This window comes from Lissotriton helveticus, chromosome 8, assembly GCF_964261635.1.
Source record: "Lissotriton helveticus chromosome 8, aLisHel1.1, whole genome shotgun sequence".
In the NCBI taxonomy this organism is placed as follows: domain Eukaryota; kingdom Metazoa; phylum Chordata; class Amphibia; order Caudata; family Salamandridae; genus Lissotriton; species Lissotriton helveticus.
This window is the reverse complement of record NC_136069.1, coordinates 738104162-738130090: the sequence shown is the minus strand read 5'-3', so window position 1 is coordinate 738130090 and position 25929 is coordinate 738104162. Positions and strand designations below refer to the sequence as shown.

At 40.3% G+C, this 25929-nt stretch overlaps 1 protein-coding gene across 1 annotated transcript in view; it reads right to left on the bottom strand.

The window, feature by feature from the left end:
* LOC144771761 (acetylserotonin O-methyltransferase-like) overlaps window positions 1-25929 on the bottom strand; it is a 323217-nt gene that overhangs the window by 84527 nt on the left and 212761 nt on the right. Inside the window, exons 5-6 of the mRNA XM_078656056.1 lie at window positions 24101-24219; window positions 15234-15374 (exon numbers count right to left, since the gene is read on the bottom strand). Of these exons, the coding sequence (XP_078512182.1) occupies window positions 15234-15374; window positions 24101-24219 (260 nt within the window). The remainder of the gene's footprint in view (window positions 1-15233; window positions 15375-24100; window positions 24220-25929) is intronic.

Genomic DNA, 25929 nt, shown 5'->3' with positions numbered 1-25929 from the left:
AATTCTATTTCAGATTCCACATGATGCTGAATGGTACACAGTTATTGACCTTTGCAATGCATTCTTTACTGTTCCCTTACACCCAGACAGTTATGAAATTTTTGCTTTCAGATTCCAAGGTAAGACCCTTGGATGGACAAGAATCCCTCAGGGCTATACAGAAAGTCCTTCAATCTTTAATGAATTGTTAAAAAGATCATTAGAAGATTTAGACTTACCAGGTAGGTCTACGCTGGTGCAGTATATTGATGATTTGTTAATAGCTGCAAAGACAAGAGAAAATTGTGTAACAGACACAATAATTCTGTTAAATCGCCTTGCTGAAGAAGGACATAAAGTGTCCCCAGCAAAACTACAGTTTTGCAAACAAGAAGTAAAATATCTTGGTCACAGAATTGCAAAGGGAAAAAGACAAGTAACAATAGAGAGAATAAAAATGATTCAAGCAATGTTACCGCCAAGAACACAAAGACAGGTCAGAATGTTCCTGGGAATGGTAGGTTACTGTCGACAATGGATAAGTGGATTTTCAGTAATTGCAAAACCACTACAAAGACTGACCAAATCAGATGTAAAAGATCCAATTAATCTCAATGATGCTGAGATGGAATCTTTTGAGAACCTGAAAAAGAGCTTATGCCAAGCTCCTGCTTTGGGTATGCCAAATTATGAGAAAGATTTTGAACTGTATTGCAGTGAGAGAGAAGGATGTGCATTATCTGTGTTAATTCAAAGACATGGAAATCTAAAGAAACCTATTGCATACTTCTCTGCAGTTCTTGATCCAATTGCAAAAGCATTACCAGGTTGTTTAAAAGCAGTTGCAGCTACAAGTATCAGCCTCGAACAAAGTGAAGGAATCATTATGGGATTTCCTGTGAAAGTTTTTGTGCCTCATTCGGTTGAAATATTACTGACAAGAGGTAAGACTCAACATTTAACAAGTAGCAGATTGACAAAGTATGAGAAAATCATACTGGGAGCAGATAATGTTTCGATTTCAAGATGTTTGAATCTGAATCCTTCTACATTACTGCCTGATTCCGAAATTGTTGATGACATTGAGACAGAACATGAATGTTTAGATGTCATGGAATTCTGCACTAAACCCAGAAAAGACATCAAAGACAGACCTTTGCCTGAATCGGATTTTGTCTACTTTGTAGATGGCTCATGCTTAAGATCCGAAGGAGGTGTCTTGAAAGCTTCATACTCAGTTTGTACAGTTGTAGATATTGAAGAAGCATCATGTCTTGAAGGAGTTCGTTCAGCACAAGTGGCTGAATTGATTGCTTTAATTCGTGCATGCGAAATATCAAAAGATATAAGAGTTACCATCATTACTGATAGTCAGTATGGATACGGAGTTGTGCATGATTATGGACAACTCTGGTCACAGAGAGGATACATGACGTCAACAGGATCGCCAATTAAAAATGCAGTTTTCATTAGAAGATTAATTGAAGCAATACAATTACCAAAAGAAATTGCCATAGTCAAATGTGCAGCGCACACTAGAGGAACTGATTATATTTCCAAGGGAAATGCCTTCGCAGACGAAACAGCAAAGTACTGCGCAAGGAAAAATTATTCATACAATCGGAATAGGAGTAAAGAAACTGATTCAAATTCATTAATGCTAACAACTGTTGTAGAAACATGGAATGAGATTAGAGATTTACAAAACGAAGCAGAAGATGATGAAAAAGACCTATGGTTAAGATCAGATTGTAGACCACGTGAAGAAGATGGAGTGTGGGTTTACAAAGATGGCAGAGTAGTTTTACCAAATTGTTTGATTTCTGACATGGCCAGATTATATCATGGTCCTGCACATTTAGGAAGAGATTCTATGATCAGACTTTTTAGAGAAACATGGTTCAATACAAAATTTAGAACCATTGCAGAATCTTTTTGTCAAAGGTGTTTGTCATGCCAACAAATGAATCCAAACAGAAAATCAGTGGTGGGGACAGGAATAATTGGTCGAGAGGGTGGTCCCTTTACCAGGTTACAAATAGATTTCATTGAAATGCCCTTACACAACTGTTTGAAATATGTACTTGTAATTGTATGCTTATTCTCAAGATGGGTAGAGGCTTTCCCTACACGACATTGTGATTCAATTACAGTGGCAAAACTAATGCTCAGAGAAATCATCCCAAGGTACGGTTTTCCAGTCACTATTGAGAGTGATGGAGGAAGCCATTTTGATAACAAACTGTTGAAGTTAATTTGTGAAGCTTTGAGCATTGAGCAGAAAATACACTATGCATACAGACCAGAGGCATCAGGTGTAGTTGAACAAATAAATGGAACTATCAAAAACAGAATTGGAAAAATGTGTCTAGAGACAGGAGTTAAGTGGACTGATGCTCTTCCACTTGTTTTGATGTCATTAAGAAGTACACCAGATAAAAAGACAGGTCTGAGTCCTCATGAAATTATAATGGGAAGAGTTATGAGGCAAGCTTTTGTACCTGTAGGTAAACTGTTGAGCATAAATGACAGTGCAATTTTGGATTACTGTAAAAGGTTATCTGATATGGTAACTTCTGTGTCTAATCAGGTGGGAACTGAAGCTCAATCAAATGAAAAAGTTTTGACACATGATCTGAGACCTGGAGACTGGGTCAGAACGAAAGTACATCGGAGAAGGAATTGTCTATCTCCTAGATGGCAGAAACCTAGGCAGGTAATCTTGATCACTACTAATGCTGTAAAGTGCAGAGGATTGAAACGCTGGATTCATCCAAGTCATACTATTCCAATACCAACTCCTGAGAGTTCTGATGTTGAAAGTGATACCACAGATGATTCTGATTCTGAAGCAGAAGACAGAACAGAAGGTGAAGTAATTCCAGATTCTGAAGATCGACAAGAAAGTCGACATCTGGAAACTGTGCCAGTGAATGGAAATCTGACAAGAAAAGACTTAGAAATAATTGAAATAGATTCTGAAGGTGAAGAGAATCTGTTAAATGGAAAGATAACTGAAGATTCGGTTGTCTATATTGAAGACAAAGAAGCTGAACCGAAGGAAGTTTCAGACCAGGAGAGTATCGAAAGGCAGAGAACAAGCTCTGAAGTAAGGAACAAAAATCCGAAATCTGGGAAGCTAGAGGTAATTGAGGAAGAGGAGGAGAACGAATTACCGAGTACCAGTGATGGAAGACAAAGTGAAGTTCCTGAAGGAGTAAAATTGCCGAATAGAGAAGTTCCTGAGTCAATTGAAATTTCAGACTACGAAACTGAAGAAAGTGACGTGGAAGGTGGAAGTGAAAACGGAAAGAAAAGGACTTGGAAATCAGAATCAAATAATTCTGAACCAAAGAAGAAGTACGTGAGAAAAGCAGACTACTGGCCTGGTGGAAGATTGAGAGTCAGATTGATCAAAAAGCCAATAGAACAAGTTGAAGAAATAAGTAGTCAAAAGAGTCCAGGAAAAGAAATTGGAGTTGGAAGAAAAATAGAAGTGATATCGAGAAAAGGGAAGAGAATAATTAGACCAAACCAGAAATACAAGTCTCCTGAGTGGACTTACTTAGTAATTCCACCTGTTATAGACATATATGATAGTAGTGAAGAAGAAAACGAAATCCAAGAAATTAGTGACAATGATTGAAATACAAAATTAAATTGGCAAAAGGCTGAAGAAATCCTGTTAGTTGACACAAGGTCGAAGAAAAACTGTTTAGTACAAGAAAACTTATATATGACATAAGGTCGAAGAAATCTTGTTTAGGGTTATAAAAGAAAAATATATTTTAAAAGGGGGGTGTATATAAATTTTAAAATTTATTTTTATTTTTGAGGCTAAAACTAACTTAAAAATGCCTTACGTTAAGGAGAGCACTTCAAAATGTTCTGTTTTTAAAAGATGCTGTAAGATGACTCTGGTGTGTCTGCTCAATTTAGTTCTGCTCTGGTTGGTGCTAGCTGTGATTATACCTTTAGAAATGAATAGAGAATTACACAAAGTTAACATTACAAGCAAAGCTCTAGTTAGCCAAACTAAACATAGTGCATCTGCAAAAGTAATTGATCATCAGCCTAACATTCATCAAGATAAATCAATAGGTGATTTTTCAAGCAATACTTTCACAAAGCTTTTGAGTGAATATGTAAAGGTAATGGATGCAAAAGACTGTTACGTCTGTGTTAAGTTACCTGCTTCTGTTTCTGAGGGAGTAACATATAATATGCTTCCTCTCACTTATGCTGTTACATGTAGTGTATTAACTAGTTTATTTTATCAAACTGGACGTTTAGAATATTACTATTCAAATTATGATGAGATTTTTGCTAATGTCAAGATTGATAATGTTTTAAATAAGCATAAGAAAGCTAAACAATTGAGAGAATATTTCCTTGTTACTAACGAACTCACTTATGAGTATGCTTACAAGAATAATCTAACATGTAAATTAAGTGCTGAAGGAAAGAAATTTTTGAATATGGTTGAGGAGAGAAGAGCAATTTATAAGAGAAATGAATTAGTCAAGCAGACTAAGTCATCCTTCTGGCAAAAAGAAGATGAGAAACTAAATGGCAAAATGCTTGAAAATATTGCAATTCACATAGACAAACCTGTTAGTGGAAAGCTTTGCATTAGAAGAGATAATACACTTTTTGATAATTATTTTGTAGGTGCAAGTAACTGTGAAGATACTTATCAGATTATGGGAGGTTGGGGATTTAAAGGTGGAAAAGATCCTATCTTTCCTGGAATTTATTTTGTTTGTGGTGACAAAGCCTACTATAACCTTCCAGACCATTGGTATGGAACTTGTTATGTGGGAATTGTTTTTCCTAAAGTGTTTCATGTTGACAGAGATTCAGAAGGATTGTTTAAAATTCATAATTATGTAAATAGAGCTAAAAGAGAAACTTTTACTGAAGTTCTGGGAGATATTTTCCAAGCTGTAATACCTTTTGTTGGTATAACCCTAAATGCAGGGAGAATCAGAAAATTGTCCACTATAGTTGATAGATTATCAACTGACACTGCTGATGGATTTCAATTAGTGAATGTTGAAGTTATTGCAATTAGATCCATGGTAATTCAAGATCGTCTTGCTTTAGACATACTCCTAGCAAAAGAGGGAGGAGTCTGTGGCATTTTACATGTCCAACATTGCTGTACATATATACCGGATGAAAGTAAGAATATTGAAATGTATATTAAGAATATTACACAAATGCATTCAGAGATAATTCCTTTAGAAGAAGAAGATTTTACAGGGAAACTTTCAAAAATGTTTCAAGCAATTAAAAACTGGTTTCATAATATCGGAAGTTCAATTCTTGGCAAGATTCTGGCACCTTTGATTATAATAGTATTCATTTTTATTTTGACTAAAGTAGGTTGTTTATTACATAAAAGAAAGAAACATATGAAGGAAAAGAAGAGAATCTATAAACTCAGAAAAGAAGAGGAAAGGGAGATCGAGTTGCAGGAGTTACATAGAGAGCGTCATGTTAATTGCAAAGATTATGCTGAAACAGACTTTTAGGTTTACTAATACAAATGAATTTGAATCGATTTCTTAAAAATTTAATTTACCAAAATTTTGAGTGCTGGTGTGGTGATTTGTTAATCACCAGATGAGGGAGTTGATGGAGCGAGATAGAAAACAAAATTTTGTTTAAACTCGCAAAGTCACATTTCCATAACATGAATAAAATTATTAATGATTTGTGATATGTCGTGCTAATACAACTTAGATTAAACTTTACACGTGGGGGGACTAACATGTGTGCTCATAAACGTGCATATTTGTTGCATCTTTTTGTTCGTGCAAAATAATAAAATAATTTATTGTTTTCGTTTTTGTCATTACTAACTGCTGCAAACTTAAAATAAGCATGTGCTTGTTTTGCTTTTCCTTGTCTGTGTGATGTCATTTCTACTATTCTAGGTGCATATGGGTCTCATAGAAAAACGGAGACTGGTAAATATAAACGCTGCTTTATTTGTTTGCAATGGCTAGGTAACATTTTGATTAATCGGGTGGGTTAATTAATTAGTAAACCATGGGGTGGATACAGAATATACTTTATTTCTTACATTAATACTTTTCTTGTGTTTGTTTTATACTAGAAAACATAAGTTGCCTGCTTTTGGGCCTAGCTATTTGAGCCGCAGAAAAAGAGCTGATCTATAATTCTGCAGAAAGTCACGAGACGCCCATTCTGAATTAAAACGTTTATTGAAGCTGCATTCACAAAGCAAAAACTGATGAGCTAACATCATTCTGTCGGACATGGCCAAGGTCGAAAGTGAACTTTTTGTCAGTCCTTAACTTGGCATCCGCGGAAATTGTACTGAAAGACTATGGAAGCTGCGAGGATGACTTAATACAAAGTTGCAATCGCAGGAAGCTTCTGGCTTCACGTGGAAGAGACAATGGTCTTTGTAAGACATGATTTTGTGGAACTTTTTAAGAATCGGGTGACATGTCACTTGTCACTCTCAGCCAATGGGACGTCGAGTATTTCTGAAAATTTTCCTTTGCTAGTTTAGTTAGCGTAGAAAGGTATAAAAAGTCATGCCCTTAGGGTTGGGCTGGCTGCTGTTTTCTGACTTTCCGATGAGGGTGATGTGCTGCTGGACTTTGCGTGGAGCACGTAAGAATCCTCAAAGATCTTTACTTTAATTTCTGTCTATTTAGCTCAGTTAGGGAAATAGGTTTTAGAAATGCTAAACTTTATATAATTTCTTTAAATTGATTCAATTGCTTAAATTGTATTTTTCTCATATTTCTTACCATCATGCTTGCTTTATTGCAAATAAATTTCATTTATAAAACTTTCATCTTATATACCATAATTAGAAAATAAAATCTTACTTTTGACAAACAAGCTGGTCTTGGTTATTCAGAAGTGTAGGTTACCATTAGCTAGATCACGTCGCATATGGTGGTCGTTTAAATGGTTGGGTTTTATTCTAATGACAATATTCTTTCTGCAAATGTATAAATATGTATATAGTGTGTAGATAATGTGTATGTAGATTTATTCTGACCACCTGATTCAGTAGGCCCAAAATATATCAGGTTCATAAATGGGTCCATATTTAGTATAGAATTTTGTTTATAGGTTATGAAGTTGGGTAGCGTAGTTTATGATATATTTTCTATAGCCCGCTGGATCAGTACCTAGACCTCTCCATTTATACTGGAGTAATTCGTTCAGGATATCATGTAACGGGCCTGGATCAGAATGTTGACCCTCATACAGTGTAATGAGGTGCTGAATCATATACATACCCACCAGTCGCTGCTCGGCTGGGGGCATTTTCAGGAACATTTGTGCCACTATTTCGTCTGGAAAAGTGGTAGAATCAGTAATCCATCGGACTGCTGATCGGGCTAGTTCTTGTTCATGCATAGTACTTAACTCACTGTAACCGATTCGTGATTTCAGAATGTGATCGGTAGCTTGGAATACTTGTTCTAGGGAACCTTGTTCTGGTGCTGGATGATGGAAAATAGACTTGTGTTCTAAACGTAAATGGCGATCTGGAAATCTGGGTTTTCCTACATACGCTATTCTGGCAGTATTCTCGTCGTCTTCCTCTTCAGGATCAGAGGTACTTTCTTTCTCGCTTACTTGTACTGCTTTACGCTGTTCGTGTATCTTTATTATTTCTCTACGGATTTTCTTGTACATACTTTCCATGGCACCAATGGTATTGTGCTTTCCTTCGGCTATATTATCACTCCACTTTGTCAGAGTTTTCATTTCTTCCGGGTCTTTAGACGGATAATCCTGTTCTCTTATTAGACAGTTAATTAAGAACTTTAATATCATGCGCTGAATCTCGGCTTTCCTTTGAGACATGGCATCACTAATACTTTGTGGGTCATCCCCTGTACGGATGAAACGATATATCCTGTCTAGATCTTCTTTCATATTCGGCAGGGTGACTAGATACTCGGTCACTCTCCTTACGCGTACGGAATATAAAACCATATTAAACTCGCCTGGAACTGGGTCATAGACACATTCGCCAAGGGTTTGCCTGATTTCTGCGACAGACTTATTACTTTTAGGAGTACGCTGTGATGCTTGAGCATGTAATTCGAGTGCTGATAAACGCTTGTATGGCGGCGGAGTTTGAGGAAGACCTCCTCCTGCGGCCCTTAAACTAGAATCATCAACTGATGCTTTTCGTCCTGGCAGGGTCGGTAATTGTAACGTGGGCTGGACTTGTATGGCGGGCTGACCTGGGGGAGCTGTTAAGGGCACCCGGGTGTCTGGAGGAGCAGGAATTACCTGATTTACAGGGACTGGCGGAGTGCGAACAGGATTTGCATATTCGGGGACTGTGTCGTCCAGATAGGACGAAATAAAAATATCAGCTGCGGTCGGTTTGTGACGTAGCTTGGTCGGAACTAATGGTGGCGGGAAATTACTGGATGCCTCCGGGGTCGCTTTTGGCAAGCCCTCAGCAAGAAGAGGATACATACCCTTAATGAGGGCATGCCTCTGTCTGTCTGATTGCTCAGTTCTAACTTGTTCACCTATCTCGAATAATTCTCTTTCTTGGGCTCGTTCTTGGGATTCTCTACTTAGTTCTGACTTTCTGATTTCTTTTTCGGTTCTTTTATGAGCTTCTTTGCGCCATAACTCGATGGCATCTTTCTGTGATTGTCTGGCTTTCTTTTTCCATAATGCCTCCTCTACTCGCATGATGCATTCGGCATCCCATGTACCCGATACGGGCCATCTATACTTTTCTTCTAACTGTTTGGTATACTCTACCCATAAATCTAGATACAATATGGCACTTATGCCATGTTTCTGATACATAAAATGACCTGGACTGTCCCTGGGCGGGACGGGAACTGCTGCTTCCAGCAGACCCTTTCTAGTTTTTAACTGACGTAACTTGGAAAATATGGGCATGACTGAACTGTAATCTAGACACAATACAATACACAATAAACACGATACTTATTTCCCATTCATACCACGACATTAGAATACATGAAAAACATTTAAAATAACAGTTCGGACAGAATACTACCTGGAAATACTTGAAATTTCTCGAGAACAGAACTGACTAGAACAGAAACTAGATGCACTGCTGAGACAGTACGAAACTTACCGGTCTCTTTAAAGAGACACGTCGGGACCCGCATCCACCGAAGTGGACACTTCGTTTGTGGGACTGTGTACCACCAACCCACAGACCAGAGTCAATCAAATTGACCCTGTCTAGATACCACCCCAGTAACGGTACTCACCGGGCAGCAAGAACGGAAAGCCTCGGACTGGACTGGACTGCTACGACGACGAACTTCAGACTTCAGTTACGGGTGGACCTCCGGATACCTCGGACCTTGCACTCTTGGCTTGGGCTCTGGTCGGGACTCGCCGCATTCCTCCACCGTCTCGTCTGGATGCTGGACCGCCTCCTCCGTCTCCTCCGTGGGCCTGAGGGATACTTGAGCAGAAATATCTGCCACTGCGCAGAAGAGTTCCGTCACGACTGCAGAGGGTCAGGGGGTCGGCGTGGCTTCACCGACGCGTGGGGAAAGGGCAAGTCCCTATTCGGGCGCCATTATGTGGTAAATAAATAAATAATACCCTATTTTTGACTAGACCTATATCATAACAGATAGCTCAATAAAATAAGAGTCAAGATTCGAGGTAGTAGGAGTTTTGCAGGTTTTAATACAGCATAAGGACAGGAACAGGACAACCTGCATAGGAATAGGATGACAGGGCCCAGCAGCTGCTGGGGCTGGGTCTGGGATGAGCGCGCTAACTTTTAATAATAATACACGAGCATATATACATAGCGCGAACACATAGCATTACATTGCGGTAGGCGTAGCAGTCGCGAAAGATAAGAGTAAAAAGAGGTGTAACTGGGCGTATACACAGACATGTGGTGCAGACGTAACAGAATATGTCATGAATGGGCGGAAACATAGGAGGGGGCTACCTAAGGAGCCGGGACCTCTAACCTAATGGTGCGCGCAAACTGGTAATGACGTGTTACGAGGAGAAGCTGGGGGCTATGAACTCTGTGCTAGGAGCAGAGACTAAAGTCTGGAGGGTCGGAGCGACATGTACCTAAACCCTATCTAGTATCTGATGTTTAGGGAACATGTTGATATAAACTAGAAGTCATGAGGGGAAAAGCTAACTGACTCTAAGACTGGAGCATGCATTTATTCTACATGTAGTGCGTGATGAAGAATACTAAATGACCATTAAATACAGTATTTCTCTTAATATGGAGCCGCATAGGCTAGACAATGACGGAAACTATTGATGCAGTTCAGTAGCTTAGGAATGCAGGGAAGGAGGACTAAACTGATAGCTGGAATCATAACATAGTCTTGGCAGACTCAGAGGCAGAGCCAAGCTGCACCGGGCACTGCGAGGCAGGAAGTAAGTGAAAGGTCGAGGATACAGGTGGGGGCTGGATCGCTCCTCAGCGAGGCTTCAGGAGACAGGAGCTGAATCTGATGTCCGGGCCCTGTTGAGGCCTGGAAACGGGGACTTTATAATGAAATAACGTGCACACTGAGGAACGTGGCAACATAGCTTTACATAGGCCTGATACTCATATTACTCATGAGGACTGGGAAATGACATACTAGAGGAGGACACAACTATAATTGCGTCATTAATCGGACATGGGGAATAACATATGCATATTGGTCATGCACACATAACATATGATGGATGACACGTAGGGACACAGAACATGGCAAAATTTACTTTTCCACATAGCTTCTCGTTTTTTCTAGCCCCATTATTCCAGAGTAGACTCCCTCTAGTCTCCTAGGGAACTCCGGGGTGAAATCTGGAGCTGCTTACTGGTTTAGGTCGAGCTAGCGTTGCAGCGCAAAGCGCTGCAAGATGGCGATTCCTGTTGGGGTGGGGTGTAAAAAAGGCGACAGGAGCTGGCCGACAAGCGCTGTGAGCGCGTACGGCGCCGGCGTCAGCTTCTCTCACGTTAGCACAGGACCTGCGCACGAGCCAGCCGACAAGCGCTGTGAACGCATGCGGCGGCGTGCGCTTGTTTAGAATTCAGTCACCCAGAAACTACATACAAAGGGGTTATACCCTGTTATCTGAACTAGGGGACTCTGGGTGTTGTTTAACCCTAGATCTGATACAGAGGGAAAGGTCAACCCTGTTTCGTTTTCGAGCAGGTATGGTGTGGTATCTTTTGTGTTTAGGGAGAGTGCAACGTTCCTTTGGCATCACTACAATGGCTTGTCCATGTGATGGGTATTTCGGGCAATCTTTGTTGCATTTTAAGTTGTTTTGCAGTTATTTTCGATTGTTTTTTACCTTGTCTTTTTAAACCTATTTTAAGCTATTCATATTTCGAATGTGTAGGGACATGTTATTTTTTTGATGGATCCCGCCTGAGGCAACAACTAGGGCTACCGGCACTGTACGCGCAGGAGGACTTGCCGCCGCTGTTGGTTCTTATCGGTTTCTTTTTCCCCGGGAATTGCTTATTGGAACCGACATGGCAGAGCCGGACGATATCCACCACTTTGGGTTCATAGTGGACACGATCACAAAGGGGAAGGTAAGGCGCGCGCCCTGTTCCGGGCTTGGCTTATGCACCTGCGGGAAGCGCGAGGCTGCAGACTCCACCAGCTGGGTTGAATTCTGGGCTCCTGGCTGCAGAGAATGGGCCAGGTGGCGGTGGGCTGCAGATTGCAAGACAGCAGGGGCGGGGGTAGGCAGACGACTAGCAGCTAATACCCCCGGTTCTCTTTCTTCACTTTGTTCCCATCTCATACATGTATAAAACTAACAGGATTTGCTTGTTTAGCACTTCCCCTTCAGGCTGTGTTGTTTCTGTTTGGTTGTCATGCTTCTCGGAGAGTGCGACAACCTTCTCACTGTATTATTATCCGTGTGTTGTAGCTTAAGCCACGCCATTTCACTTGTTTGGAGAGTCTGTTTTGCGTTTGCTGGTAAACAACATTTAAAGTGTAGCAGTTCTTTGTGGCTGTTTCCCCCCCCCCCGAGCGCTTTTGGAAATAAACAGCGTTGATTTTAGATGCTCTCGCCACTGTCTCTTGAAACAGTACTGACAAATCTTAAAGGAAAATTGTAGTTTACTTTTTGTTGTTGTACTTGTCACCCTCCATTCGCGCATATTGTTGTTTATTTTCTTATTTCTTGCTGTAATGCCATTACACCGATTTCTTTCTCGTCCCAAACCTTAAATTAAAGGAGGCTCCACCCGCTGTAGACACTTTAATAGTACCACAAAGCCAGAAACCTAACCCACCCATTTTATCCTACACAAGGACGCAGAGCTCAAATCCCTTATAATGCAACTTTCCCATCTTGAGGAGAAAGCTACACACAAGGGAGAGAGGGAAGCCAGGAGGCGAGGAAGAGACAATCAGAGTAATGGGATTACCTCAAGTAATCTGAGTATTATCTCCTCATTCCACTTTCCCGTCCACGTCGTTGCATTAATGTGTGTGTGTGTGTGTGTGTGTATATGTATATATATATATATATATATATATATATATATGGCCAACAGCCCAAGTTGCTGTGACATAGATGTTCATCAGACACTCAGTATGCCTCATTCTACGAGGCAGAGGTGTCCCTAGCAGAATGTCTTTGAATTTGACCAGGTATTTCCTTACCCAAAAGATTGTAATCCTTAGAGATAGTAGATTTTGCTTGTGACCCGCTTTTTGTGTGCCTCTGTTGCCTGCTTGTGATCCGCTTTTCGTGTGCCTCCGTTGCCTGCTTGTGATCCGGTTTTGTGTGGCTCCAAATGCAATAGGTGTCGCATTTGCGAGAGATTAGGCTATTGGGATTGTAAATGACAATGCCATTTATTTATCTGTTTTCAAAGCCAACACATAAATAAAACTGTTGTCATTTACAATGCCAATAGCTCTAACCTTTGCAAAGGCGAGATCGTTGCATTGTAAATGCTTGTTAGAATTGTTCTGGCTTTAACCTTTACTCTGGGGAGGCTATCACATTTTGTTCTACTTGTTTTTTCTGCTTATCCTCTTTCAAGTCACGCATTTTTTTATATGCGACATTTACATCATTTGTGTGATTGAAAAATCTTTCTAACATGTAAGTGTGCATCGTGATTTCATGGCTATTTATGCACTATGCCAAACAATCGCATATTTCAGTGTTAAAATATCTACTGAAATTCACCAAATGATCTAAGCAAGAAATCATCTAAACACAGACTGGAACCAAAAGTCTTCTTAACTTCACTTCTGAAGTTGATAACGCTCTTGCGTGGAGCATTAATTCATATGAAGAAGCACGAAGGATAGGTTTTTATACGTAAGGACTTTCCCACAACGTTTTAATAAATACCTCACCACGGAAAGCGTCACAAGGCTCAGAATTCAAAGGTTGCACAGAATTCCATGCTCTCGTCCCAGTAAATACATTATGACGGCAGTCAAACTAGATTTGCATTTAGGAATGACTGAAAAGTACAATAACAATCATATCGCTACTGTCGTAATGTCATCCTATTCAAAAGCAATATCATTTAAAGATCATTATTCTCTATAGACTTGATTCCTCTCCATCCACCATGGACATCTATTGGACCCGAATAGCAGGCATTAGATTGACTCAATGAGGAGAAATACTTTTATTTTTTCTCGTTTATGCTCTTTCTATGTGTGCTATATTCTGCAGCACACATAGAATGTGCAAATCGCCTTTTAAGATTGTTTATGCGCAGGAAGGTGTTCTGGATTTGAACAATCATCCCAGTAACACAGAAACGCAGGCTCCCTTGCACCATGGTGCAAGGTTATTATGACATTACAACGCATGCTACTACATCGCATGCCATTACATCGCGGATTTTACAGCGCAAGTCGTTACAGCGACATGCGTTGGGGGGCGCTGGACTTAGGGGTAGTATAATTTACTATTCCAACTCCAGTCTACATACAGTAGGTAAGGTGTTGGATAGTAAATGATACTATTCCTTGTCCAAGAGCGCCATCCAGTGCAAGTCGTTTGTAACGACTTGCGTTCTAAAAAAACGCGATGTTATGGCATCGCGATGTAACGACAGCGTTGTAAACGGCGTTTCCCTGGTGCAAGGCGTTGCAGAGAATCATACTTGCAGTGCAAGTACCCTTGCACTATGGTGCCCGGGTGTCTGTGTTGGCACTAGGGAGCTTTCTTTAGCGCAAGGGAAAACACAAGGGTGTGCTGTATTCTTGTAAATATGGCACATCTGTGTGTTTTAAATGATAATTTACTGGCAGCGCCACACCGTACAATTTGCTTGTGAAAATCCCCCTGTTTTAAATATCTTGCTGCAAAAATATAGGAGCAAAAAATATCAAGGTAATACATCGAGTGGGTGAATATCTATAAATAAGCATATTCTTACTGTATTTAACTCCACAAATGTGTCCCTTGATTAAAAAAAATATACGTATATGCGGAGTTGATAACAGTAATCTATATAAATCTACAGTTTCCAATATATAATTAGCTCCTCAATGTTTTGGATATCGATGTTTTTGCTTTTATATTGTTGTAGCACGCTTATTATTTGATTATTATTCTGACATAATACCACTTGTTACTACTGCATTTCGTCATTATTGCAAAATTTTAAAATATTGCTTAATACATTTCATGAGGCGCTTTATTTGAGCGATATATATATATATATTCAATACAAAATAAATAATATTATATATATATATATATATATATTTACACTTCAAACACATACTGGGAATATAGTTTCAGGTATGGGTTATATTGTGCATTTAGGCAGAATCACTAAAAACAGGAGGATGTATTCTAACTTTGAAATTTTGAATCTTAGCTAGTCAAGTCCGTTATTAGGCGTAGAATCTGCACCTAATTCTGTGCCCATAATTATGAGTTGAACTGTCCTGGACATGCGATGTTACCGTTTCCACACTGTGTCGGTCCGATTTTTCCTCCTGTAAAACCACATGGAGTTCCCTAGTGCATGATGTTATCACATAACCGCTAATAATTAGACGGAGCAAAATTATTGCAGACAAGCATGCAATAGTTTCATTCTCTCTGATGTGTAATCTAGCCCTATCTGTTGCCCTGTTTCTACTTTCCGTTATTAACCAGCTGCAGTTTCATTGTTTTTGGGACTAGTTAAATGTTTTTGTTTAAAAATACGAACCATTTTTATGACCCACATTAGCACGTAAAAGAAACCAACATACCTTCGTGGAACTTGATTTGACTTTCTTCTGGGGATATGAAGTGTTTCATTGCAATTTTTACCACTTTAGGCAAGTCATACACTGTAACCGTAGACCGTGGGTATGCCAAAATAAACTCTCTTGCTAGAGCTCCTGTGCAGCCTTTTGAAGGAAGATACGATAGAGGAGGAATGTTAGCATTTGTCTTAATATAATTCATTGAAGTACATTCTGTGTCTGATGGGAAAAAATATAAACGTTCTACGGGGCATATTATCAAGAACGGCGTTAAAAATTATCGCCGGTTTAGCGGCAGAAAACTGCAGCTAAAATGCGGCGATAAGGGGCTTGATAGTCCATGTTCTGGTGTGAACATGGGCATCTATTGGAATTCTCTAGGGCATATTATCAAGCCCATTATCGCCGCTTTAGTGGCAGTTTTCTGCCACTAAACCAGCGATAATGTTAACGCCGTCCTAGATAATTTCCACAAAACCTGCAGAAAACATCAACAAGGTAGTGATTCCGAGCTTGGGCATTGTTCTTTAAACTCTCCAGACAGAGCTTTAATGGATAATAATGCTCATCGTTCTTGCTCTCTGCATTTATAGCGGGGAACAAACGACAAGCAAGCTGCAAAGCAACAACCAATGGAGAACAGCTGTTTGTGTATTGTATTTCTAAAGCACATATTTTGTCATAAAATGGCATGTGGGCACTGAGGGAAACAATTACACCAAGATTCTCAACAGTAAATAAATGAGAAAGATTTTTGGACGAGGAAAGATCAAGCCCTCAACGACAATGACAGCATGTTAGTGAAGTTGAAGGTGAGACTCAAGTATCTCTTCACATTTTGTGTGTTTTAGGATGTCTGCAAATGTTTTTTGATATAAGAGAAGTCTTTCACTATCCCACTGTCTAGTTATTCTTTCAAAAAGTGGAGATGAGGAGTGAAGTGTTCAGTATGTTGTTGCTCACAGAAAGAATGATAATTCCCCCCCCAAAAAACAACAGTAAGTAAGTACAGGAAAGATGTGCATAATGGGGAAACTCTGGCAAGGGATGGTGCTGCTTATTTAACAAGAGTTGGAAATGTGTTATGTAATGTGGGATTTGTATAGCCATTCATTCAAAATATATTGTTTCGATCACACAGATTAACAATGTAAAAATACTAAAAACTGTTTACAAAAAAAAAGTCAGATAAAATACAGTCCGCCTTTTCTGGTGTCACACTTACCACCCCTGAATAAAAGATTCTGTCTGACTCCGGTGAGTACTCTTGGATCTCACTCATATTGATGCTTGAGCTGCTTTCCCCATTTTCTTCTTCCTATGTAGAGTTACCATTGTGTCCCATTCGATTCTTCCGGGCTCTTGCCTCTTTAGCAGTATTAGAGGGATGTATGTCATTACATCGCATTCTAATACCACGCATACCATTACAACGCGGGTATTACAACGTGATGACAATTGACATCGCATGCCATTACATCGTATACTTTTAACACGAGTATGCTTTTACCACGCATGCCATTACAACGCAAAGGCATGCGTGGTAAAGCTATACTTATGGTAAAAGTATGCAAGGTAAGTTACATCTCTATCCCTACACCTACACAACAAACTACTCCCACCCTTACACTACCCCAACCCAAAAACACTACCACACTACTACATTACCCACACTACCCACACTACTCCCACCCTTACACTACCCTAAACCCTAAAACACTACTACGCTGCCCACACTACTCCCACCCTAAACCCTAAAAGACTACTACGCTACCCACACTACTCCCACCCTTACACTACCCTAAACCCTAAAACACTACTACGCTACCCACACTACTCCCACCTCTACACTACCCTAAACCCTAAAACACTACTACGCTACCCACACTACTCCCACCCTTACACTACCCTAAACCCTAAAACATTACTACGCTACCCACACTACTCCCACTCTTACACTACCCTAAACCCTAAAACACTACTATGCTACCCACACTACTCCCACCCCTACACTACCCTAAATCCTAAAACACTACTACGCTACCCACACTACTCCCACCCCTACACTACCCTAAACCCTAAAACACTACTACCCTACCCACACTACTCCCACCCTTACACTACCCTAAACCCTAAAACACTACTACGCTACCCACACTACTCCCACCCTTACACTACCCTAAACCCTAAAAAACTACCCACACTACCCACACTACTCCCACCCTTACACTACCCTAAACCCTAAAACACTACTACGCTACCCACACTACTCCCACCCCTACACTAGCCTAAACCTTAAAACACTACTACGTTACCCACACTACTCCCACCCCTACTCTACCCTAAACCCTAATACACTACAATGAACATACACTACAACACTACACTACCCTAAAACCTAAATCACTACACTACATAAACACTACACTACCCTCCCTAATACACTACACTAAATAAACACAACACCATAACACACACTAAAACGTTTTAAAAAAACACAAACAAACATTACCACACTACTTTAAAACTGCCCTAAACCCTACATAAGTAACCCCCACCCCATGGGCAAAACCCCTTACCAGTGTCCTCTCCAACGTCGCCTACCTGCTTCCTCCTTCCTGCTGAGTTCACGTCGTTGTGAATAGCCGCCGCCGCCATTACACATTACATCGCATGCGTTGTAAAAGCGCATGCGATGTAATGGTATATGCGATGTAATGATATGCGTGGTTTTACCCCGCGTTGTAACATCACATGCGTTGTAATACATGCGATGTAAAAGCAACGCGTGGTAAAACCCGCGTTGTAATGGTTGTTCCCCGTATTAGAGACCTTAGCCAGAGTACGGGATTCTCCCACTGCATCTTGCACCGTACTCAGGGCCGGACTGGCTACTGGGCGTTTTGGCATGCTGCCGAGATGGGGGCTGATTTTGTTGATGGAGACCTGGGTATGCTGAGAGAAATTCGTTTTGCTTTGTTTATTTCGAAGCACACAGAGGTCTCCATCAACGAAATTAGCCCCCACTGCAGTGACATCAGCCCCCAGCTCGGCAGTATGCCAAAACGCCCGGTATCCAGTCCGGCCCTGACCGTACGGCACTTCATGAGACCAAGGTTTGTGATTTCCCCTTTGAAACAAGAGAGCGATGCCCTTAAGGCTTTCTTGCCCATAAACACTGTCATAAAAACAGGGTAAAATGCTAAAACAGAGTGGAACATCCTATGGACTGAACACATTTGCAATTTACAACACAATCCACTGCTTTCTTCCCTGTTTTAATTGCTCAGGTAATGGCTACCACATTTTATTTGCACTTGGAGGACCTTATCCAGCCTATCCTAAGAAATTCTTCTACACCAAAAACATGGGGCCTGTGTGTGCTAGTGCTCAAGATTCTAAAAGTAAACTAGTAAATCCTGGTACCAAGATTCTTACAAAGTGGAATACTCCACGTTGCCCGTAGACTACTGTACCAGGGGCAAAACAACAATAAGTGGTTCTTCCCCCCAACACATGCTGGACATTGTTCATCGCCACGCTCACTCCCTGCAGACCAGTTGGAGGTGAAAGATTTTACCTGGAGGATACCATATCTGAACTACAGATATAGTTTATGTACCAGAGAGGTTCAATTTCATCAATAGTTACCTCAAAACTCAGAAAGGGTTCAAAATAAATGAAAGACAGTGTAAGACTGCCGGTGCTCTTGGTCACTATATCCATGGTTGTAGCCTCCCTATTTAGGTTATTGATCTATCCTCTGTATACCTAAGACAGTTGCTCAGGGAAAGACCAATAGGCAACTAGGCTCAGCCTCTGCAAAAGAGTTTTAATTGCAAGGAATTTTGGCTACACCTTGGTGGGTCATCAGGTATTTATATAGCATGAACCTAGACAGAAGGCAGTGGATCGGTTAAAAGTGTAAAGGAAAAAAAACAGGCAATGAGTGACTGAAGGGGATTCTAGGTTCCGTGAATGGAGGTGGACTGTTACATCACTATGAGGAAGTGTTTTTTAAAAAATCTTCAGTCAGCTCTACCTATAATTTGATCAGTGTAGGGATGGTTCTGATTGAACCTTTCGTATTGTTACAGTTCCTGGGTGCATAAAAGAGAAAGTCTATAGTCTCCTTTTTACTCTTGTGTACTACTTCATCTCCAGTCTAAAGGTGTCTGGCCCCATGTGTGCAGACAGCCATCGGTTGGGGTGAACATGTCAGCCAGATAAGTGGGGTGCCGGTCGGTTTGGAAATGATGCAGCTGGTCTTGAAGAAACTGCAAGCCTAAAACGGGAATCAATTGAGTTCATCACTGTCGGGGTGATGCGGTCAATTAGTTCACTCTTTTGATAAAGCATGCTGTGCCATGTGGGACGTCCTTAAGAAGGGACACAATTTGAGGTGCAGGAGGCTAAGGAGCTGGATGTTGCATCCTTACAAATGCAAGAGTATGAATGATTAAATGTCTGTGTATCTGCATTAATGCACATTTTCCAAGTGCATTGCATGTAAACATTTTTCCAATGATTCTTACATATAATGCTATATGTATAGATTAGTACAATTATTCAATGTGTATTTCTATAGTGCTATACAAATTGGTATCGGATGGCTACTTTTTTACATGATTAATTATTTTATACAATTTGTTAAACTCACACACACATCCAACACCCTCTACACACACTCGAACATGGACATACAAAAGCACACTCTTTTTAATAAACCAGCCCACACAGGCAAAACCACTAGTCACAGACACTCATTACCACCATACATAAACTTGGAAAATGGCACAGAAAAGAACACACTCATAGTCTCACACTCATAAACATCTAATGCACACACACACACACACACACAGACACAGTCCCTGACCCTTCACTCATAAGCACACTCACACACTCCCTCATACACAGAGACATAGTCATAGTCAGACTTACATCAACACACACATTGAGTCAAACACCTGGACAGACAGACACATATTTACACACACATAATTGTTATTTTGAGGAGGAGGTTAGTGTGTGGTTTAAAACATTTTTTTAATTGGTTCTACAGTACAACCACACTATCAGTTAAATAGTATGTGCATAAAACATTATTTTACCCAGCAACGTAGCTCAAAGGTAACTTGGTACGAATAACATAATTTAAAAAATAATTTATTTGAAATTATATCCAGTTTTAGTGGTGTAAGGTGGCTCTGGGATGAGCTGTTGTGTTAATAGTGTGTTGTGCACACTTATATGGCGAACTGGATATACTTCCTAATGTTGTTAAGAAAGATCCAGTTTGCTTCTGCTGTGAAATGGACAGCATCCTTATAATACATTCCAGACATGCCGAAACAGAAAGTATTTGGAGCCCAAATCATGGTCACATATAAATGCCTAAATTGCTTTATTGACATATGTTTGATATTTCTCAATCTTTAAACAAAACTAACTTGACTACTACCACTTCTGACTTTGACATATTTTGCAATATACAAAAGCAGTGTGAGGAAAGAGAGCCGTCAATTGTGCCAATGTCTCCTTAATTTGAATTTTAAGAACTAACATTGTTATTGGTACCAGGTCATTGCACAGAAGTGAACTATCATGATGTCCGAGTGCTTGCAATCAGAAATGCTCTGAACTAGAGGCAACAGTTAAAGTCATTTACCAAATCCAAGTATTGTTCACAGAAGTCAGTAGAAGAGTGGGACATTTTCAGGTAGGCAATAGAGTTTAAAGAGGATGCCAAAAATATAAGTTTCCCGAGTAAAGTTTGTGATTGGCTGCTGTTAGTTTGTTAAGATAATAGGTTAGGGGACTGCAACTGCTGTATCTTTTGATAAATATGTTCTGGAAAAAATGAGACTAAAGTGTACTGTTGCCAACTATTGGTGTACAGTTTATAAAAGAGGAGGAATACATCCAATGGAAATGATTGCAAATATTGTAGAGCAAACTATCAGCCTGATTCATCAATCTCCCGTTTTGCGAGCCCCTAATAGCGATTCATAACGAATCGCTATTAAGGACTTGCAAAACGGGATTCATGTAGGAATTGCATAAAGAAATGCGATTCCTACACATTCCTTATTTGGGATTAGCTAATTGCTAATCGCAAATAAGGAATAACTCCCCATTCATTCCTATGGGCCAAAAGGCCCATAGGAATGAATCCGGAGTATTCCTTATTTGCGATTAGCAATTAGCTAATCGCAAATAAGATAGCGATTTAAAGGGTGCCAGGGGTGTCCAAAGGACACCCTGTAGCACCCCTTAAATGCAAATTGAAACAGGTGTTGCGCACACACATGTCCAAAGGACATGTGTGTGTGCAACATGCAACTTAGAAAAATGCTTTCAAAAGCATTTTTCTAAGTTTTCGCTATTTACCACGAGGTTTGACCTCGCGGTAAATAGCGGGCCAAATTGCGAATTCGCAATTTTTAAATGGATGATGAATTGCATTTAAGGAATCTCAAATAGAGATTCCTTAAATGTAATTCCTCGCAAAATAGCGAAATCGCTATTACCGATTTTTGCATTTGGGATGATGAATCCCAAATGCAAAAATAGCGCTCGCAAAGGGCCAGATTCTCAGAATCTGGCCCTTTGCGACTCGATTTCGGCTTGATGAATCAGGCTGTATGGCTATTGAACGTTTGCACTGCTGATAAATGTGTAAGAAGCTGCAATTTGGTTCTCTAGGAACTGCTGCAGAGCACTGGCTAATGGGGGAAAGTTGTTAGGCACAGCGTACAGTGTTAACAAAACAACTTTTTACGGGTTTGAGTGTCAGAATATGGTGTTTTTGTATTGTAGATAGATTTTAGGAGGTTTTATTAGATAGTATGTTCCATTTATCCCCACCACCCCACATAATTCTTTTTCTTTTTTAGAGTGTCACCGGTTCCGTTGTACCGCTGCGGCACTCAGGGCCACATGCACCATTGTAGGAATTTGCGATTCCTAAATTGCGAAAATTAAGGAATCGCAATTTAGGAATTGGAAAATCCTATGCATCAAGAGATTTCAAAAGTTTTAGTGATTCCTTAATTTTCTTTATTTGCGATTCCTTAATTGCGAATCGCAATTAAGGAATCACATTACATTGATTCCTATGGGCCTAGAGCCCCATAGGAATCGATGGCAAGGCATTCTCATTTTGCGAATTTGCAATTAAGGAATCGCAAAATGAGAATGCAATTTCAAGGGTGCAGGGGGGGTCCAAAGGACCCCCCCTGCACCCCTGAAATGTCAGGTAAGTACATTTTACTCACACACATGTCCCAAGGGCATGTGTGTGTGTAAAATAGAAGTTTCAAAAAAGCACTTTTGTGCATTTTTAAAACTTTTCGCAAATTACCATGAAGGTTGACTTCATGGTAATTTTCCCCTTCCTAATTGCGAATTCGCAATTTAAAAAAAATCATGCATAGCATTTAAGAAATCGCAAAATTTGCGATTTCTTAAATGCTATAGCAATTTAAGAAATCGCTAAAAATTGCGATTTCTTAAATTGCGAAAAATGAAAAAAAAATGATGCATCCCAAAAATGGTTTTTGCATTCGCAAACGGCCGATTTTTGCGATTCGCACCATTTGCGAATGCAAAAACCAATGATGCATGTGCCCTTAAGCTTCTCTTGGCTTGCCTACATTCATAAAACGCTTACAGGACTGAGACTGTTATCTCTCTTGATAATCCTACGCTTGCTCAACAATAAAAAATCGATTACATTTAAATTCCTGGGAACTCTGGAAACCAATAGTGCTAACCTGCGCGAATTTAAGGAATTCAATCGGTTTAGACTATATTCTCTCTACAACGCAAGAGAAATGGAGGAGATCACAGATCCCTGCTGTTCTGTTTTAGGGCGAGAACAGCTTTATTTTTACTATCTTTTCCACTGGGGTATCATAAAGATGTCCCAGCCCGTCCTTGTCTGTGTGATGGCAGGGCATCACAGTCTTTACCACCGTTTTTCTTCTTTTGCAATCTACACAAAAACGTTCTTAACCCCACTATTAAGGAAACACAAAATTTGGCACTTGAGAGCAGCACTAAGATGTTTGCAACTACTATCCGATGCAGATACTTGTTATCACGTGGGATACTTTCTGAAGTCAGCCGTAGGATCCAGATCAATATGCTTTCTGAGCCTTAATAGTTATTTTAATTTTAATACCGAACCTGGATGATAGCTTATCATGAATGCTATTAAGCTTTTTGTCTGTTCCATATTTTTAGGCACCGCGAGTGATGGGACCCGTTTTTATTGTAGAGCGGTAGGGCACTTGTTTTATGAATTATGACAGTAGCTTAGATAACATTAGCCTAGCCTCATGTTATTTAATGTGTATCTCATGTGAGCACAATCACAACTATTTTTCCATGTAGCCACTCCCCCTAGCAATAGGGTCATTTCTTTGATTGAATAAATGTGCAGACACTTAATTCTGCTTGCTTTGATATTTATGCATATTTTTTTTCAATACAACTGACTCGCTAACTAAGTTCCCTTGAGCTTCTATTTACTTGTTCATCACCCTCACTTCCTGGCCACCAACATCTCAATTGGGTGGCATATATGACAATGTAATCCTCACATGGTATGTATGTGGAGGGACGGGTGTGGGGCTTGATTGTTTGGTAGGGATGAGCTTGCTCCCACCAAATGTACATCCAGACGATGTTAATGGATAGTCTTGGTGACTTATGCAGGGGTGGTTTAATCAATTTCCCGTTATACTTTGCATTTATATGGTTTGTGTTACATAATGAATACACAAATACACTTCATGAATTTCACTTAAAAGCCTTAATTCATTATACTTTTGTTTTAATGTAAATGCACACGTGTTACTTACCACCTAAGTCGCACACCTTTAAGAACGGTGAAAGATCGAAGGCTGTTACCACATCTCTGTCACATAGGCTGCACAGGGAATTCAAAAACTGCATAAACTTTAACATGGAATCCTCCGACCTGAAGGTACAACAAACGTTATAAATTTTGAAGAATATTTAAATTTAAGAATGGTCTGAGCAGTTTCAGAAGCTTCTTTATAAGTGTTCATAATGTTTTCATATATATTCTGCATATCTAGAAATTGGACAATGATGCAAAATTACTTTTTTTTATCAAACTTGTACAAAGTTCAACAGTTTTAGGCTCTTCCCAATGTTCTATTTTTTCAAGGTTTTTTTAATGAATTTTCCAATGATATATGTTATATATATATGTGTTTTTTGATTGAACATTTTCAACAAGGCATGTTAAAACATACAGTTCAACAGTGGAATCAACAAATTACAGTGGATCATTAATACACATGCAAGCATCCGAGGTAACCAGCAGTAGATTTACATAATCAGGCTTTCACGACCAGTAATATTTAAAACAAAAAAAAAGAAAAAAAAGAAGAAGGGGTCATACAGAGGCAAGTTAGATCACAGTGATAATCATATGCTATAGAGCTACTTCACCTCCAGCCCGGCATCCGTCACTCGTACCGGCGTGCATCCCGGACTGTCTATAGGGGTGTTATCGTCTGATTGAGGCTCAGTCAAGCCATGTAGGTAAGTAACTAATGGTCCCTAAATATCATGCAGCCTGCTCGCTGACGGCATAAGATTCCAGTAGTGTGTTTGACCATATGCAGCGTCACTGAGCAGGATTTGAGCATTGGTGCTGGGTTCCGCCCCCAAGGCATTGCCACTCTACGCTTGGCCAGAACCATTTACATTGGCACCAGGCGCCGGCAGGCATCTGGAATTTCTTTAACTTAACCAAGTAGGCAGAGAAGGGGATTCGGTGTGAGAGTGATTGAGGTAATAGCGCTGATGGTCTCCCATACCTCCAGCCAATATGATGCCACTGTAGGACAGGACCAGGCCAGGTGCATGAAAGTGGCATCAAGCGCCGACCAGCGCATGCAGTTCGAGTCTGTAATGAGGCCCATTTTATGAAGTGCTAGTGGGGTATGATATAGCCTGTGAAGGAATTTATAGTATATCTGTCTAAGCCTTTAATTGGGGGAGCGTCTTTCTGTTTGGTTGCAACAATATAGCTATTGCTCAGATATAGGGCTGTCCAGAAAATCCACCCACCACGCGTTACGCACCCGCTGAGCATCATTGCGTGCAGCTGCCATGATTACCAAGTATAATCTAGAAATGAGCATGCGATGTGAAGTAGTGGTGTGTATATAATCTAGTGCTAAATTGATGGGAGGTGGCACCGGGAATGAGTTGTTAACACTTTTGCATGATGCGCACATCTGGTGGTACAGGGAGCTATCCAGGAGTGTGGGTGTTGAAGTAGCGGTGCCCTCGAGGGGGGGGGATTGACCATCTGGATATCAATATGCATTAATACTGATTCCTAGTATCTTCACGCCGAGTGCCATGCCTTTATTTTGTAGTGGAGGAAAAGCAGAATTTTCAGCTAGTTGCATGAATGGGCCTATATAGTGACTGTCCCAGCATGTTTATGAAGTCCCTCCCATGCCCAGCGAAGGCATTCAACTGTGCTGATTTCTGAGGTTTTAATAGGGTAGGAACAGTGGTGTGCTAAGCGACCAAGGAGAAGCCAAGTCCGCCTCTACTGCAGTGTGTGGTTGAAATGGTGTCGGGTGGAGACAAAAATTTAGAAAAGTGGCCTGGTTGCAATTAGTGAATAGCTTCAGGTTAGGGG